Source organism: Meleagris gallopavo, chromosome 3 (assembly GCF_905368555.1).
Source record: "Meleagris gallopavo chromosome 3, MGAL_WU_HG_1.1, whole genome shotgun sequence".
Taxonomy (NCBI): Eukaryota; Metazoa; Chordata; class Aves; order Galliformes; family Phasianidae; genus Meleagris; species Meleagris gallopavo.
The window spans coordinates 49728473-49742030 of NC_139406.1; the positions used below are offsets into that span (position 1 = coordinate 49728473).

The 13558-nt window shown below is 38.7% G+C and overlaps 1 protein-coding gene across 2 annotated transcripts in view; it reads left to right on the forward strand.

Annotated features, from left to right (window-relative positions):
- The window catches only part of TAF4B (TATA-box binding protein associated factor 4b), a 70270-nt gene that overhangs the window by 41230 nt on the left and 15482 nt on the right, over positions 1–13558 (forward strand). For both annotated transcript variants that reach the window (XM_085220923.1, XM_031552843.2), the window contains exons 11-13: positions 366–496; positions 5532–5657; positions 6578–6634. In XM_085220923.1, coding sequence (XP_085077049.1) covers positions 366–496; positions 5532–5657; positions 6578–6634 — 314 coding nt within the window. The remainder of the gene's footprint in view (positions 1–365; positions 497–5531; positions 5658–6577; positions 6635–13558) is intronic.

A 13558-nucleotide genomic window follows, 5' to 3' on the forward strand; every position in this document is an offset into this window, starting at 1 on the left:
ATTTTTTTTAATTACTGAAATTAACAGAATATGGCTCTAATTTCTACAGCTACCACATCTCCCCATCCCTGAACATGAAGCTTGATTTGTGTTCTTATTAACTTTGTCCTATAAATGACCTTGCAAGGAGAGTGATTCTAGAGGCTAAGTGAAACAATGTCTATATTTTCTGAAGCTCCAGGCTAAGTTTTATTAATGTAGTGTCTAAGATCTTTGAAGTTGTGACTTTACCAGGAAAATCATAATCTCCAAACCTTTATTCATAATGGGTATGACTTCCAGGGGGAACAGAATACCTGCTGTGCTAATTATTTCAATTATCAGCTACTACTAAAACACGTAATGGATTTTCTCTGCTTCCACAGGTAAAAGGCATGACATTATGGAACTTAACTCTGATGTTGTGAACTTGATCTCCCATGCTACACAGGAGAGATTACGAGGGCTACTAGAAAAACTAACTGTAATTGCTCAGCACAGAGTATCAACCCATAAGGTAAAGGAAATCATTAAGCAAGTTTTGTGCCAAAGTTTTCCTGCTTTACCGCCTTGAAGCTAAACTTCTTCCAAGCATAGGTACATCATATGCAATATGTGATTCTTTTCAGTGTCTACCAAAGGCTGATTTTTTTAACGATTTATAGCCTCTAACTATTCCTTATACTTTTCATTCAACTTGTTAGACAAGCACTCTTAAAACCACATGTAAATGCATTTGTAGTTTTCCACAGAAATGGTGGCTGTCATGTAAAAATTTCCCTTTTACATGGTAAACATAAAGCTGTTGGTCGTTGGATTGATTTAGGGGCTTGCATTTGCTTATTTCGTTTACTGCTGGTGGAACCATGGTACTTCTCAGCAAAAGGCCTTGAGAATTTGAGTATTTTATTTTCAGTTCTATGTGAAAGTAGAGATCCTTTGATGTTAGTCTCAGGAATTTTTGTACCTCCAGTGCTACTGAAAACCTTCTCCCTGTGGTATTAACTTCACTGAGTATGAAGGAGGTCTGATATCATTAAGCCAGTTTGTGTGGTAGGGATAGGAAGCATTAACTTAGAAGAGACCAAACAAGCACTTTGAGACTTTTCTTTATAAACAAAGATATGAATTTTTTTATTTTTTTTTTAGTATCAAACAGGAACTTTATTTCAATATAATAAGAGCAATCTGACAGGATAGGAGTTATTTTTTAATGGAATCCTTTTTATAGGCTTTTAGATAATGAAGAAGCAGTATTAAAGAGCAGGAACTATTTGGAAACTTCGAAGTATTTATAATGACATCCAGAGCAGCTGGAGCATGCCATTTCTTGCCAGAAGAATTTTTAAAAAATTCAAGGCAGTAGATGAGTACAATTTTTATGAGAAAACTTTGTTCTATGTTGTCTTCAAAGTAGACAATCCAGTATATCTGTGAGCTGAAATGAGGTGGAAGCTAAAGTCTTGACGGGCTCTGGTAGGACTCAGTGCCTTGTAAATACCAAAAGTGGCAAGAGGGTGTTCTTGAACACTGGGCTTGGAGAGGCTGACTTTCCTCCATGAAAATAGAGGGAAAACTGGTAGGTTTTGGTCTGATTGAATTGCCAGAAGCGAAGATAAGATTGTATGACTGCAATAAACTTCTTCTCAAAAAAGAATAAAAAGAGAAAAAAGCTGTACTGGTCCTAATAATCTTAGAGGCACAGGTGCCCTTTCTCAGTAGGAAGGTGGTATTAAATTACAGGTGAATGCCTTGGAAGATTGCACTTGTGATTATTCTCACATGAATAATATTACAAGTATGATGACAGGCTTTTAGAAATCTACATTCAAGAGCAGAACACTTCAGGGTCTTAGTGCACTGCTATGTATTTGTATAGGCCTGTATTCTACCTCCCCCAGTGCTTGCCACTGCTGTCTTTTATCCCTCTAGGCTATAAACTCTGTGGACTCCATGCGTTTCAGAAAATCATCCAGATGCTTTACACGAGGGTTGGATAGTTGCCCCCCAGGGCTTTTTATTGGCATATATTCATCAGAAAAAGAGAGTCTCATGACAGATGTGGTGAAATCAAGGTAACTGTACTAGGGTAGAAGCTGTTGTGAAAGTTAGTAATTCATGGATTAATACCAAGGAGACCTTTCGTATTGTGTTAGGCTTGTGCCTAGCAGCTTCCATCTGATGGCTAGCCCTTCAAAGAGATTTGGCAGGTTAAAAGCTTTGTATAATAGCTTGCTACTGTGTAAACTTCCCACTTTTGCCATTTTTGCTTAAAAAGAAAAGAAAAAGAAAAGCCACACACTTAATTGTAATTGTAAGTTAGTAATTTAATTAGTATTGAACTGTCATGGTGATCTCTATCCAAAGCAGGGAATAGCCTTTTAAATTCCTATAAGCTGATGTCTGTGCTGCAGCTCTTATTGCCATTCCTTGAGAAAGGCCTAGTAAGACAATAAGGACAATCAGCTAAATGGTTCCATTCCTCAGCTGTTTCTTTTCTGTGATCTGGAGAGCTGCTGAGGTATGAGTGTGCCTGTGACATCATATGATAGCCAAGACCAGAATTAATAGTGACAGCTAAACTATGTAGTGATTAAAAATGTTTTTGTTGTGGATTGGGTTTAGCGCAGTATCAGACAACTGTTCCATGTTCCCTGTATTTGGAGTCGTGAACTCCTGGCTTTGAGAGTTATATGCTGTTGTAAACATGGTTTAATGACAACATTGTCCTAGTGTGTGGTATCATTGAAGTATAGCAGCCTAGACCGTCCTGTCAGTATGGCAATGTGATGTTGCAGCTCCATTGGTTAAAGGGGTAGACTCTGCTGTAAATGCTCCTTGATGTGAAAAATGTCAGTAGTTCCCTTTCTTATTTTCTTTCCCTTGCCCCCTGCCCATCTCTAACCCATCAAACTGCAGAGAGAAGTAACTCCTGAGAGGTTAAGAGACTCTTCTGCTTTTAACTTGGCTTAGGTAAAGCTGAAGCTCATTAAGTTCCCACGGAGTAGCTGATCCTCTGTAACCTCTTGTGTCCATACTCTGTCCTCAGCAAGTTGGGGCTGTTGAGAAGAACTGTTCTGTATGGGATTTTTCCAGCTTCACTCCTGGAGTACTGAGAAGAACGTAGCTTCCACATGTGTTTTTTTCTGTACCTCTTAACGTAAAATACTTTCCTGGTACTAAACTGGAGATACCTTAGATTTCAAATTCATTTAAAAGTACATGACAATCTAGAAAGGAGCTTGCAAATTGTGAACAAGGTGTACAGCTTTCCCTTTAATTTGTTGTTGGATGTTCTCGCATACTTTAGACATGCTCTGTATTGTGGTTACTTGCATTACTTGTCACTAACTTCAATCCTCAGATTCTCTAATTACAACCTGTGTGTAACTTCAGTTTTTGCAGGGGTCACACTACTGTAGGTGAGATCTGTCTGGCCTTGTGTGAAGAAATTCATCCATTTATATGAACAAAAACTAATCCAGCTTGCTTCCTCATAACAATAGCGGTTACAAGTTATGCACAGGTACACAATGTAGTGTTTTCTGTCTAAGCAATTACAGTGCTAGTAGAGGACAGAACAAGCTTGTTGCATAGAAAGGACAAAATATAACTGGAGGTTCTTAAGAAACTTCAGACGTTTTAAGCCTCTGTTATTGAGTAAAAATTGTGTAAAATAAATAAATGAATTCTCCCAGTTTTGTCCCCTACGGGTTTATGATACTGCATTGGGGTACTTCTTGTTGGGTGGCTTGCATCACTAATTGGCATCGAGTCTCTGATTGGACTTTAAAAATGTAACCATCCAATCCTGACTTCCAACATTCCAGAATGAAGCATTTCTGAACTTCAAAAAATAATCTTCTGGTAATATGGCTTTCTTCTTTGTCCTGTTAAAAGGATTGCAGCATGGTAGTGGATTATAAACTACTGCTCCAAAACAAATTGTACTTGTGCTGAGGCTGACTCATGAAGTGTGTGTTTTGTGGGGAGCAGTAAAAAGTTGAGAGCAGTAACAAGAGGGAACAGAGAGGCTTGTCAGACTGTTTTGCAGAACCACAGACTCTTCTTGAGAAGGACAAAATCTCCTTAGTTGCAACACATGGTGTGGTCTGAGCCACAATGGGTGATACGTGACAATGTAGTGGCTCACTGAAAAGAGCGAACAGAATACAAGAAGAGGAATTGATTTCATGCTTTGTCTGAATTGTGAGAATGAAGTTTGGAAGACAGCAGTGACTCACAATGTGACTTTTACTTTTCTTCCAACTTAAAAGTATATGAGTGTGGGAAGAACAATCTGAGTATACTGTGTCTGAAAACTTACGTGTTTGGAAATTGAAGTCACTGATAATTTATATACGTAAAATATACCCTCCCTTAGAATATACCTGTAATACATCCTGTGCTTGTTCCATAAGAATTGCATGTCAGGGTTGCTTCATTTAAGTGTGAGATTGGATGGTGTATAAGGAAGGATTGCTGAAAATGCATATGTTTGGCTGCTAAAAGCCTAAATATAAATTTATCAGGAAAAGAGAAGATCACAAAATAGCAGACAGAAAACTCTAGGATGTACATTAGAGTGGTTCAGATAAGTATCTTGTTTTGCTTTATGTCCTTTGTCCAATGTGTATATTTCAATACCCAGTGCGGAAGAGCAGAAGCAGTGAAAAAATAGATTTTCATGGCTGACAACGTTTTAGATCTTTCCTTTTGTTGTTCTTCCTTTCAAGACAAACTAAAACTAAGTTATTTAGTCTTTCCAAAGAGGGAAAAAATGATAAGAAAAACAAACTACTGATTGCTATCTTTTTATTTCAGTGTACATACTAAAATGACTGTAGTCTTGTTTCAACGCATACATGTCCAGTTAGTGTTACAACCAGTCAATGGTATTCATTTGGCCCAACTTTGAGCTGGACATTGGACCAGCTGACTTCCACAGATCACCTTTCAACATAAACTATTCTGTGATTTGAAAGCATCCCCTGATGCAGAAGTATGTATTTCTGGAGCTACAATAAATAATGTATAGTCACCTCACATTCCCCACCCACAAAATTAATATAACCAGTTTTATTCCCCAACAGGCAAGGCTTATTTCAAGTTCTGGATTAAATGGCAAAAACTTCAAAAGTTTGGGTCTTATGTTTTTATCCATTGTCTTTAAATGGGAAAGGGTATGATGATCTTAGTTCTGTTCTTTTTCCTCTTAATAATCCATCCAGAAGACAATCTTGTTTGTTTGCTGGTTATGAAATTTATAATAGCCTTCCTTTATGGACTACAATTCTAATATTATTATAGTCAATAGACAGTAGAATGAGGTGTTAATTTTGTCAATTGCTCCATAACCTCTTGCTAGTCACAAATCCAAAGAAGCATGCTTCAGTGGAGAGGAGATATGTAAATGGCTACCTACCACCTGAAGTCTTTCTAAAGTATCTTACATTTCTCAGCTTGAGAAAACAGCATTATTTTCAGGCTGATTCCATTTATTAACTCCAGTGGTGTATAAAAAGCCCTGTCTAACAAAATTCTCTTTTCAGGGGAGCGATACATACATTGTATCTAGTGACACCAGAGCACAGCTAAAATTTCTTGAAAAGCTTGATCACCTAGAAAAGCGAAGAAAGGATGAAGAGGAACGTGAAATGTTGCTACGAGCAGCCAAAGTAAGAACATCATTTCTTGCTTTTCAGAGCTGAAACACTGTCTTTAATGTTTATTTTAGGATAGCTCAAACCATACAGAAAAGGGTTTTAGGCTTTTTACATTCTTCTAAAAACCATAGGAATTCTTTCAGGTAAGTGGTAAGGGTGAGCTGCTCTTTTGATTATTCCTTCTGGACAAAATGAAATAAAAACAGTATTCGCATAGCCATAAACTTCATTTGAGTTCAGAAAATGCCCGTGTTCTTCTCCATACCTGGAATTTGGTGAGATTTGCTGCCTTGACAGGTATATTTCTTTTCTGTAGTTAGATCAGAGAGTTCAACTTTGAGCTGGTACGCTTGCATCTGAGACTCAGAACAGAATAAGTATCCTTCCAACTTCCCTCCCCATAAGAGCAGAAAACAAGTAAACAGCAACAAAAAAAGAACAACAAATCAGTAGATCTTGCACAATCAGATGAGACTCGATCCTCTCCTATTTTGTTGTTTTGTTTTTGAGCTGACTTCTGGATCCCCTTGGGTGGAAATGTAATCCAGACTGGAAAGAATCAAGTTGTACTTGCAGAAGTACAGAATTATGACTCCTTTTCTTTCCTGCACTTCCTGTCCTTTGTAAGTGTCTGCTGCTGACATGAACAGCATCATGCCTAGACTGGACCTGACTGACAGTGTTAGCATCATTTTCAGTTTAATCTTGCTTCAGGCTAGAGCAGAGGCAGCCAGCCCAGATTGGGGGGGAGAGGGGGGGGGGGGTGTATGTATGTGGAGGGGGAGGGGAGCCAGTCTGGATTGAGGCATTCGCCCCTGGAGCAAAATCTTTCAATCACAGGAGAAAATTGTCATTTATTAAATATTTAATGTATACTGTGGTGTTTGGATGCTAGTAATTCTTATTCAATCTTTTTCTTGTTCCTTTGGTAGAGCCGTTCCAATAAAGAAGATCCAGAGCATCTGCGTTTAAAGCAGAAAGTGAAAGAGGTAGGTCTTTCAAGTTACCATGCTTGCCTTTGTGTGCTGAGAGAAGGTTGGCAGCCCTGTCCTGGCAATTAGGTCAGGGTTTATTTTGCTGTTGCATACCATTTGCAGAGGCCTTGGGGAAGGACAGGAACTGCTACAGGCAAGGGCAGTGCTTTAAACGAGGTCAATGAGTTATGAGCTCTCTTTCAACATTTTATTTTCGTAGTTCTAGTCTTGTTTAGAAATGGCTCTTTGTAAACTACAGCGGTACACTTGGTAGGAATATAATGTGGGATTAGAAAAAAAAAAAAAGAAACTTTGAGATTTAGCATCTGGGACTGTACAATAGGCTACATTTTTCCAGGGTAATTGTTCGTTTTGTAAATCTGATACTGCTTATAATTCTTTGGCTGGGAGGCGGTACTGGGATTTAGTTTTAAATGGAAAATGCCTCTGGCTTTTAATTTTCTGGGCCCAGCAGTTTTCTGTTCTGGAATGGAGCCCTTGTTTCACACAGTTCATGTTTAGCTGCAGGGGTTTTAGTTTATAGCTTAGACTGGTTAAGCTTTTACTCCCAGAGGCCTCTGCATAGCAACTGTAGAAATCAACAAATAAGTTCATTTATGTCTGCAGCCTCCTCTCAGTAGCTGACTTTTTACATTTCCCAATATCCATTTCCTGACTTTTCTAGCCTGAGAGAAAAAAGCTCCACTAATTGGAGCTTATTTTAATTGAGCCTTAATATTGGATCTCACTGGAGTTGCCCCCAGAGCTACTGGGAACAGAATGAAATGAAAGTACCTAAGGTTGAAGATGTGTGTGTATGTGTGTGTGAAATTTTTCACTTGACCTACAGATTCTTTTCCCTGCTGAATAAATCATCAAGCCTGTTCACATTTCTGATTAAGGATCTGACAGCAGATGATAATAAAGACAATTGAGGTGTGAGACGTGTGATACAGAGCTGAAGAAATTGGTTTCTATAGTTACTTGACTGATTTCATGCAATTTTTAAGGATCTTTGTGCTAAATGAGTGTGATTTTCTGAGCAACCTTCTTCCTTAACTGTGCCTCTTGAACTATGAAATTTGTTGTTGCTTAACATTGCTGCACTTGGCTCCTAGGTGCCAGGAGCAGCAGCAGGTTATTTATGAATGCTGTAAAGGCCCTTATTGTTTGGATTAATGTAGGAGCTGAGGCAAAACAAATGGAAATCCAGTAAAATAGTATTAGAATCAGTGCTCTGGATTTGCACCAAAGTAGAAGAAATTTGTAGAATGAAAACTTGCTTTACTATCTATCTTTTAATTCCTTTTTCCTCCTTACAACTCTTTCTTCATGCTTACAGAATAATCTGCTAGTACAGAAGTTGCCTTAAAGCCCTTTCCAGTTTCCCTCATTGCCACCAGGTTCAACAATCAGTGGGTAAATGCTGATTTGTCTTGTCTTGTAGGTGGCCTTACTTCTGCATCATCTGATTGTTTTTATAGGTTTTTTATTGAACCTCTACAAACCTGCATTTTAGCAATTAGTTTATGCAACTGCTTTTCTCTTTGCCTTTGAATAATAGCATACAGAGTCTTGAAAAACATTCCATGACTCAGATATTTAGAAGAAGGAAATTTAAGAGTGTATTTCGGTTCTTATAGGTATACAAAAAAGTAGCCAACAGAGTGGAGAGGACTGCTTGAGTATAAAGTTCTCTAGTTCATATCCTTTCGTAGATCTTATCTTGTGCTGGATTAACATAGCCTTAATTGTGCTTGTCCTGTGTTTTGTCTGTGCTCTGCCACTCATGGAGGGGTCTCCAACTGCTTCATCATAAGAAAAGCAGGCAGATACGCCACTTCAGACAATGAAGATCTTTTTGTGGGTGTTGCCTTACCCTCTGCTCTCCTGAGTGTGGGGCAGCCAGAACTTCACCAGATTTCATGAGCAGTGCAGGAGACCCACCTTCCTGTGCCATAGGTGCTTTCTTTAGTCTATTTCAAGGTTACGTTGTAAGGAGCCCACATGAAGCTGGTCAGTCTTGACGCTTTGTTGATGGTTAGCTCACTTTTGTACGAAAAGTGCAAGTAGGTCTGCGATTAGAGCAAAATTGAAATTAACAAACATCCTAAACCTGAAACTAGTGTAAGATGTGCTGGGATGAAAGCCTGAAAAGGCTCACCATTGTCATTCTTACTGGTCAAACTGTGAGTGTAGCCTGTTCCTAGCAAACCAAAGGTAGGAATTGCAATTCCTCTCTCAGCTGGAATCGAATCCCTTCCAGGCAATTCTGGTTGAGTATCCACTTAGAAAGGCTAATTTAATTGTTCCTTGGTAGGTCTTAAAGAATGAATATGGGTCTTCCTTCCTCAGAGCTATCTTCTGTATGTTAATGGTGACCTGCTGAGAGTAGGGAAAGAATGTGGGGTAATGGCACTGGACATTCTGGATATTTTTTAAAGCAATGTTTCCCAAAATATAGAGTGTATATTGTAACAATGAATACTTTTAAATCCAGGATGTACTGTCATCCAGTAGCTGGGGGCAGCTTCTTGAAATTGTTGGAAGTGCATCCAGAAACTTGGTAGTGGATTCTTTTATCTAAAAGACTATAAATAATTGCTGTGACCTTCTTGTCCCTTTTTGCATGACCTATTACCTAAAACTTCCCTTATGCTAAGTCATTTGTTTTGCTATATTCTTAGTCTGCATAGCTGGCTATGAATTAAGTCTTTGACTTCCCTCTTTCACCTGTTTCAGCAAATTTTAATAGCTATGGAAAGTGCACATTCTTTCTGAGACAGCTGCTAGGCTTGCCTGAAGCTGCTCCTTTATCCACTCAAGAATTTTGTCCTTGCTCACCTCATAGGCCAGCTCTTTGTATAACAGCATTTCCAAAGCCTGGATGAATTGCCCCTGCTTTTCAATCACCCTTAGTTGCAGCTTCAAACTGAGAGGGATGCAGTCCTTGCGCTGTCCCTGATGCTTATACTTTTAAACTTTAATTTTTTTCAGGTGCTTTCTGATACTTCATGTTCTACTTCCAACTATACTTCTAGTTATAAACAATATTCAATTGATGCAATTCTTGTAGCTGTATTTATAGCTTATCACTAGCTTCCTTTCTTCTTCTGAAAGGAGATCACTTAAGTAAGTGTAGGATGCTATCAGGTCAGCAAGCATGGTATATACATAGTACATCAAAAACGACCTGTAAAAATGGCAGTATGCATCAGTGTACTGTAAATTTAAATACAAACTCTGATATTTTTTTTTGTTGTTCTGTGTCATCTTGAAAAGTGAGTCTATTTGTACTACAGCTGTAGGAAGTTCAAGGTGGAAACTGGGTAAGCCATTTGGATTTTGTGTGTGCAAGAGTGCTTCTTCAGGTTAAGCAGGTGAACAAGTATCATTCTGATAGCATCTTTGTTTAATCCATAATAGTGGCCTTCACCTCTGTTCTTACCTTGATGCACCCTGCAGTGAAAAAGGTGAGCAGCTGCATATTGAAAAAGGGGAAGAGCGTGTGAAGTGCCTACCTGATGATAAGCAGCAAACTTGCTTGCTTCCTCCCTGGCTGTTCTGGCAACTTTGTATTCTGATGACTTCACATGTCTTTCTAGTTCTTTGTTCCTACAAGTTGTTTTATTATGATTTTGATGCAGATATTAAAAGATGGCAGCAGATGAGATACTGAGAAAATTCAATGCCTTTCTCATTAACTGTTCTGGAGGAAAAGGCTGAACACTACTTTTCTGTAAAGACCAAATAAACCCCACAGAAAACACTGAAGTCAGCGTGATTCCAGTGCATTCCTGGGAGTCGTCTAATGGCTGAAATGCTGTTGTTCTGTATTATCTTTTTTTCAAAAATCACCTCACTTTTTTTCATTGACTTCCTGAGAGCTTCAACTTAATTACCTGATTTATGTTGTCTTTATTTTTCTGTAGTGTTTCTTACCTGCTTCTGTGGTATTTGAAAAAAACATGATTATCGAATAGGCATAATTGTTTGTTGTTTTTTGGTGGTTTTTTTTTTTTTTTTTTTTTTCCTGCAATAAGAAAAAGGTTTCTTGAACACTTCCAGGGATGGTGAGGGACGGCAGCCCATTCCAGTGGATGACCACTCTTTTGGAGAATAAATTTTACGTAATGTCCAACATGAATCTCCACTGGTGCAACTTGAGGCCATTCCCTCTCATCCTGTTACTAGTTATATCGGAGACAAGGCTGACCCTCAGTTTGCCACAACTTCTTTTGAGGCACTTGTAGAGAATGGTAAGGTCTCCCCTGAGCCTCCGGTTCTCCACGCTAAACAATCCCAGTTCCCTCAGCTGCTCCCCATCAGACCTGTGCTCCAGACTTCTCACAGTTTCGTTGTCCTTCTATGGACATGCTTAAGAGCCTCAATGTCTGTCTTGTAGTGGAGCAGCCAAAACTGAGAACGGTACTCAAGATGCAGCCTCATCAGGGCTGAGTACAGGGGGATGATCATTTCCCTGCTTCTGCTGGCAACACTATTTCTGATACAAGTCAGGATGCCATTGGCCTGCTTGGCCACCTGAACTCAGTGCTGGCTCATGTTTAGCTGAGTATCGATCAACACCCCCAAGTCCAATTCTTCTGCTGTGGTAATGCAGGTCCGCTGGCAGTGATGAGCAGTCTTCTCACAAATAGCATCAGAAACAATGAAAACTATGGGGTAGCTGATAGCTTTGGCAGGGTGCTGTAGCCTTTTATTGGCCTCACAATAAAAGTAGCCTCAGCTGTGTCTAACAACATGCATAAAGAGAGCTTGATGCTCTCTTGCTGCTAGGTGCTAGACACACATGAACTTCTCTAGGCCTCTAAGTAAGGCAAACTGATGGGATGCAGATGTTGAGCATACTCCATTTGTTCTAGAGAGCACAGAAATACATCAGTATTTGTTAAAAAGCCAGTAAAATGAAATAGGCAATCCAAACCTGAGAAATTCTTAACAAGAATGGGCAAAATTAGGATGCAGTAACTTCTTAACTCCTGGATTTTTTCTTTAAATCTTTATTTAAATCTGTAGGTACCTAGTTATTTATATGTTAGAAAATGTCAAGTGTCTACTGAAGGAGAAGCAAAACAAAACTTTTCAAATTTCTTTTTTTTTTCTAACCTGTGGTTGATTGCTGCATGGTTGTGTTGCTAAAATTTTCTGTTATTTTCCAAAATATTTTGCAGCCTTCATGGTATAAATATTTAAGGCATCTGGTTTTGGAGGATGCAGCTACTTTCGAGCCTGTTTTGCCACTGAAGCATCTATGTGGAATATTAACTTGGATGAAATCTACAGTAGTTGGTACTACTCTGTAATTTAGGCTGCATATCAACTCAGTGCATGCTATTCTGCCTTTCTACTTTTAAATTACAACAGAGGGAAAAGTCAGAAATTAATTGTATGGCTAATTAAAACAGTTTGAAAGAAAGCAATTGCAAGAAGAGAAATTGCATTATAGGCAAGAGGAGAAGATGGTAAATGTTTAAATATGCTGCCTTCAAATGTCAGTTTTCTTCAGAGAATAACCCCCCGTATGAGAACTCTGCTATTCAGCAGCATTCAACCTGTAGGGCAGAACATTATGTATAGAAAAGGTAGAGGCCAAAGGCAGTAATGCTCATTGAGCTTCATGACAACCAATATGAGAGACACAGAACCAAAAACAGATTTTTAAGGTTTGTTTTTCATTTTTGTCACACATTCCTTAAAATGCTTTAAGAGAGTGCAAAAAATTGGAAAGCTTTCTTCCAAAGACAATGAAAGGGGAGAAGCAACTGAGAACAACAGGAAGATTTAAAAACGTTTGATGGGGGACACAGTGAGACACAACGAAACTTCAGTTGAAAAGGGTGGTTGGAAAAAAGAATGGATAAAAAGGTGAGAATTAATTTCAGTGTGTTTTGTGCCCCACTTTAAAGAACTGAATGTTGAGGTGCTTAAAATGTTTAGTAAGTGGCAATAGTATGTATGTGTGTTTGGCTGCAAGCTAGTTAGAAGGAATTGTTGTCATTTGGTGACTGTTGCTTTGACTTATCTGTATTAATCAACTTACTGTCTAATTTCTTCATTGTGGAAGCTGGAAGAATTTAGGTCTTATACCTCTTCTGTATGCCTGCAGCCCTTACTTTTTTCCTTCCTGCAAGTCTTACACAAATTCTTGTTCATCTGCTGTAGTGCTTTTATTACTCCTGATGTACTTATTGCTGGGTAGCACACATAAGCCTTAGGCATACATTAACTTGTCTTCAGCCTTCCCTGCTTTCCGTTCCTGCCAGTTCTTCTGTTACTTTAAATATTTTATTTAATCTGTCCCATATTCTGTCAGTCTACAACTTTGTATGTGGAGACATCCCAATCCTTGCTCTTTTCTTGATATTAAAATCAGTATCTTCTAGATACACTTTTTAGTCTCTTCCCTTATATCAGTTGAAACGAAATCCAGAACTGCAGTGTTTAGCTTTCCATCTGTCTTACACCATTTCTTCTGAGCTCATTTCCATCCATATGTCTCTACTTGTTACTGCATTGCCAAGACTGCTTTTTTTTTTTCCCCTAAACATAACTTCCTAGTGCCTTGATATTTTTTCTTCACTTCTCAAATGTTTCTCATTCCCTAATACTTTTGTGTGTATGAACTCCTGCAGATGTGGGCAGTGACATGAATTTCTTGAGGCGCCTATCATCTGCCAGCATTGTGCTGGATGACTACTGTCTGTTTGGCTCCTCTTTAACTTCAGACCTGTTACTGACAATCTGGAGAGTAAAGGTTTCATGCACTTTTTCTTCTGTGAAAGCTTATACCAAATACTGGGATCGTGTTCTGCTTTGTGACTGAACACGAGTGCTTTTGTTACTCCTTTTCAAAAGTGGAGATGCATTCAGCAATTCTCTCCTTTTTCCTTACTTGATGCTAGTCACCTGCTGCCATTT